The 5084-nt window shown below is 51.9% G+C and overlaps 1 protein-coding gene across 1 annotated transcript; it reads left to right on the top strand.

Moving 5' to 3' along the window:
* On the top strand, positions 1-5084 carry LOC136427085 (monomeric sarcosine oxidase-like). The gene is made up of 8 exons (XM_066415803.1): positions 1-228; positions 1148-1283; positions 1647-1897; positions 2107-2322; positions 2947-3064; positions 4120-4268; positions 4311-4395; positions 4814-5084. The coding sequence occupies exons 1-8, from the start codon at positions 97-99 to the stop codon at positions 5062-5064; spliced, it is 1338 nt and encodes a 445-aa protein (XP_066271900.1). The 5' UTR covers positions 1-96; the 3' UTR covers positions 5065-5084.

Genomic DNA, 5084 nt, shown 5'->3' with positions numbered 1-5084 from the left:
TATGTCAATGTCCGTACGAAGCAGGCGGAAGTGCAGGAGTGTACGGCCTGTCTGTGCAGGAGTGTACGGCCTGTCTGTGTATGCGGCTCCGTTACAATGCCTGCTGCAGGAGGCCGGGTGTACGACGTGTGCGTGGTCGGGGCGGGCATGATTGGCTCGGCGGCCGCCCGGCACGCCTCCGAGACCCCCGGGGCCCGGGTGTGTCTGGTCGGGCCCGGGGAGCCACAGGTAAGTCACCGTTCACACCAGGACCCAACCCTAACTCTAACCCTTACCCCAACCCTAACCCTAACCCGCCCGGCACGCCTCCGAGACCCCCGGCACACGGGTGTGTCCGGTCGGCCCCGGGGAGCCGCAGGTAAGTCACCGTTCACACCGGGACCCGAGGGCTAACCCAACCCTAACCCTAACCCCAACCCTAAACTCTAACCCTTACCCCAACCCTAACCCTGGCTCTAACTCTAACCCGCCCGGCACGCCCCCGAGACCCCCGGGGCCCGGGTGTGTCTGGTCGGGCCCGGGGAGCCGAAGGTACTGAGGTGCCGAGTTGAGACTATATGTTGTCATGTTCATTTTTAACTGTCTTGTGTAAATTTGTACCGTTATTTTAACAATGATGAAGTTTTAGAAAAGGTGAACTGTGAGTCTGCGCAATTCAGTCTCTCTGCGAGACTGCCAAGCTGATTTGTCAATAGAGTTCAAAGTTCAAGGTAAGTGAGTGTTACACGTACAGCAGCTGTAAGTCCAACTTCAAGACCAGGTACAAATCTTCGCAGTCTCTGTACTAGAACAGTTAACATGGATGGAGTGAAATCAGAAATGCATTTCAAATTCCCCCTTTCGACCATTTTCTTTTCTGAGCTTCTTAAGTTCTGTGCAATTTGTGTTATAAATCCCCCTAGATTCTGCATTACATTTAAATTTCATATTATCCACAGGACTTTTTTTCTGTGCGTTTGTCAGTATTCAGGTACGATGTTTCGGTACACAAGGTGATCTGTGCCACCGATGTTGGCCTTTTGCTCTACGTGAAGAGTAAACAATAAGTTATGTATTTTTGTGGTAGCGGCAAGGTTAGACCCATTATGGGTTTGTGGCCTCCTCTTGTGTTAACGTTTCTCCTGATTTCTATCCTGATTCCACCCAGGATCGAATGAACCGCACTATTTTCGGCGCGCATTACGACGAAGGCCGCATCACTCGTGTCCTTGACCCTGACCCGACCTGGGCACTACTTGCGCAGAGATCCATCCGCAGATATCGTGAGTTGGAGAGAAAAACCGGTAAGAAATACGTCACAACAGCAAATCACCATGTAGTCGGGAGGTTCAACAATAGCACATTCAGTGAGGTGTTAACAACATGTGTACCCTTATCATTCTTGTTACCTCCGTGTAGCCAACATTGGTGTGTTTGTTTGTTTGTCATTGTTGCGTCCGCATTATGTGAATATTGCATTGTGGGAGCATGTGGTGTGATAGGGTACTTGTAGAATTGGAAGTATGCTTCGGTTTTGGTCCAATGATGATTTAGTTTAGAGCCAGGAAGAGCTCACACACAGACAAAACTATTTTTGGTGGAATGATCATGGTTGCATCATATTGATGTGGTCAATTAGCATGTAAGTTTTGCTGTCGGTTTTTCAGGGATAAACTTCTTCCATGACGTCGGGTACCTCGTTATCGGTTCGCCTGACGGCGACTACGTCAGAAGCGTGCAGGAAAACGCGCGACGTCATGACGTCACCACCCAGACGTTTTCCCGCGCCCAGACCCGGGAGAGGTTCCCGTTCCTGGACATCGGGGCGGGGATGGTGGGGCTGTTAGATTCCCGGAACTGCGGACACGTCTCCCCCAGGCGACTTGTGGCGGCACTGCAGACCGCCGCACACCTGCAGGTAAGGGCCCGTTCTTATAATATCCGCTCTAATAGCCTTTTCCCCCTCATATTATGATATATCACACGCAATAAATCGTATATGGTGATCTACAAGATATACATGCTCAACGCAAATGTTTTAAGTTGTGAAATACACCCATAAGTGAAGGGGAATATGTCTCCAAAACTGTTTCACAAGTAGTTTATGATAAATTGTGTCCATTTCAGGGCTGTGACGTTGTTGATGACGTGGTTGCCTCAGTAGAGCCGCCTGCGAGTTGGGCTAGAAGTGCAGGCGCCAACCTGGCCGTGCGGACCGAGACGGGGGGCGTCATACACGCCAGACGGGTCCTGCTGGCCACGGGCGCCTTCACGTCGTTCCGCCGCCTGCTGCCGGCAGCGCTCCGCCCGGACGTCAGGCTCACCGGGCAGACCGTCTCGCTGGTACGGCATCCTTCTTATTTTTGTGCTTGAAACGAAGCGTAATGTTTGAGATGGAGCGTACTGCTTGAGACGGAGCGCAATGCTTCAGAAGAAGCGTAACTTTGTTTGATAGCTGATCGTACAATAGCTTTGTTATAGCTCTGCTTTTATAGCCAAGCCCACCGGGTCTCCCCTACTCACTCCTCGATAAGTGAACTTAACATGCAGAGGTTGGACACCTGAGGCTCCCTCATACACGCGTACGGGACCGCCAGCTTTACATCATAATCCGGAATGACGAATGCAATCCCTTACAACATACCCGAGCTCTGATATTTCATCCATGTGACGAAGAGCTTAATAACCAAGCAGATGTTTGGAGGAAAGGGAGTAACGTTTTCCGACTGCCCCGTTCTTGCGGACATGCTATTTGCCTAGAATGTATATTTGCTCTCTTGTCTTTAAGGTGGAGATTAGTGAGAGTGACGCAGAGCGTCTACGGCGCATGCCAAGTATGGTATACAGTACAGACACCACACAGACCTTGGGAGATGGTTCTACATACTGCCGCCGATTCGCTACCCGGACGGTGAGAAAACACAGTCCTACAATTTCCTTTAATCTAGTCTTATTTCTGGTTTTAAGGTGGAGATTAGCGACAGTGACGCCGACCGTCTACAGCGCATGCCCAGTATGTACTTCAGGCACCCCACAGACCTAGGGAGGTCGTTCTACTTTCTGCCGCCGATTCGCTACCCGGACGGTGAGTAAATCAGTCCTACATTCTGCCGCCGATTCGCTACCCGGACGGTGAGTAAATCAGTCCTACATTCTGCCGCCGATTTGCTACCCGGACGGTGAGTAAATCAGTCCTACATTCTGCCGCCGATTCGCTACCCGGACGGTGAGTAAATCAGTCCTACATTCTGCCGCCGATTCGCTACCCGGACGGTGAGTAAATCAGTCCTGCATTCTGCCGCCGATTCGCTACCCGGACGGTGAGTAAATCAGTCCTACATTCTGCCGCCGATTCGCTACCCGGACGGTGAGAAAATCAGCCCTACATTCTGCCGCCGATTTGCTACCCGGACGGTGAGTAAATCAGTCCTACATTCTGCCGCCGATTCGCTACCCGGACGGTGAGTAAATCAGTCCTACATTCTGCCGCCGATTCGCTACCCGGACGGTGAGAAAATCAGTCCTACATTCTGCCGCCGATTCGCTACCCGGACGGTGAGTAAATCAGTCCTACATTCTGCCGCCGATTCGCTACCCGGACGGTGAGTAAAGCAGTCCTACATTCTGCCGCCGATTCGCTACCCGGACGGTGAGTAAATCAGTCCTACATTCTGCCGCCGATTCGCCACCCGGACGGTGAGTAAATCAGTCCTACATTCTGCCGCCGATTCGCTACCCGGACGGTGAGTAAATCAGTCCTACATTCTGCCGCCGATTTGCTACCCGGACGGTGAGTAAATCAGTCCTGCATTCTGCCGCCGATTCGCTACCCGGACGGTGAGTAAATCAGCCCTACATCCTGCCGCCGATTCGCTACCCGGACGGTGAGTAAATCAGTCCTACATTCTGCCGCCGATTCGCTACCCGGACGGTGAGGAAAAACAGTTCCTTCACCTTCAGAACTTCATATCATAGAGATTAACATTTGAAGGATGGGGGATCGGAATAGAACACCTTCAATGTCTTAGAATAAAGGTTTAGACAACATGTGTCCAAGACGTTCCTTGATGAATGAATCTAATCTCACAAAATTAGACTTTTGCATCCGGACCAGATCTGTGTTTATGCTCGACCCTCCAGGAAAGTTCTACATGAAGGTCGGCCACGGTCATCGGGAGAAGCTGCTGCACACGGAGGGGGAGGTCCGGGACTGGTACCGCTCTAGGGGGGACCCGGAGGCGGTCAGCGTCATGGCGGCCGCGCTCCTGGAGCTAGTCACAGGTACGTGTGCTTAGTACGGTTTCCGCTGGGAGGCGCTGCTGCACGGGGAGGAGCAGGTCCGGAACTGGTACCGCTCAGGGGGGGACCCGGAGGCGGTCAGCGTCATGGCGGCCGCGCTACTGGAGCTGGTCACAGGTACGTGTGCTTGGTACGGTTTCCGCTGGGAGGCGCTGCTGCACGGGGAGGGGGAGGTCCGGGATGGTACCGCTCTAGGGGCGACAAACTTTTCTCCATAAGGAAGTTCATGATCCCAACTGCTCATGAACAGAGAAATGCACTGTGGGGGACATGTCGAAGTTGAAGGCCCCCGGGACACAAATAAAACACGTCTGGACATGTAGAATGTTTATTCTAGACGTGAACTGCTTACAGGTGGTGGGCCTCGACATTTGACAAATTTCCCACAATGCATCTCGCAGTTCATGCGCAGTTGAAAGCATAAACAGGCTTATAGCAAAGAAAAAAGACGGGCTGATTTGTTTACCATTTGAAGGTTATTTCGTCATTTTGAAGCTAAAATATTTTCTTCCTTTTTTTAAATTTAAATCATCAGGAGTTAAGCCGATCTCTGTTCACGGCGACGCATGCGTAACAGTGAAGACGCCGACCCAACAACTGTACGTTGACATGGTAACCCCGTCTCTGGGCGTGGCTCTGGGTGGCAACGGATGGGCCGCAAAGTCATGTGACGAGATCGGACGAATGGCAGCAAAGATGATCGTCAAAGGGCAATGGGACTACGATCTTCCCAGGGATCAGTTCAGAGTTAGATGGGCTGAAACCCAACGGAAGTCTAAACTGTAACCCGGCGCTTAATCTATCAT

Source organism: Branchiostoma lanceolatum, chromosome 2, assembly GCF_035083965.1.
Source record: "Branchiostoma lanceolatum isolate klBraLanc5 chromosome 2, klBraLanc5.hap2, whole genome shotgun sequence".
Lineage (NCBI taxonomy): Eukaryota > Metazoa > Chordata > Leptocardii > Amphioxiformes > Branchiostomatidae > Branchiostoma > Branchiostoma lanceolatum.
The sequence above is the reverse complement of the archived record's forward strand: the minus strand, read 5'-3'. Positions and strand labels throughout refer to the sequence as shown.

Coding starts and splice junctions, on each gene's coding strand:
- LOC136427085 (XM_066415803.1), top strand. CDS start 97: ATGCCTGCTGCAGGAGGCCGGGTGTACGACGTGTGCGTGGTCGGGGCG. Junction 1,284..1,646: donor TGAGTTGGAGAGAAAAACCG/GTAAGAAATACG, acceptor TCGGTTTTTCAG/GGATAAACTTCTTCCATGAC. Junction 4,269..4,310: donor AGCTAGTCACAGGTACGTGT/GCTTAGTACGGT, acceptor CTGCACGGGGAG/GAGCAGGTCCGGAACTGGTA.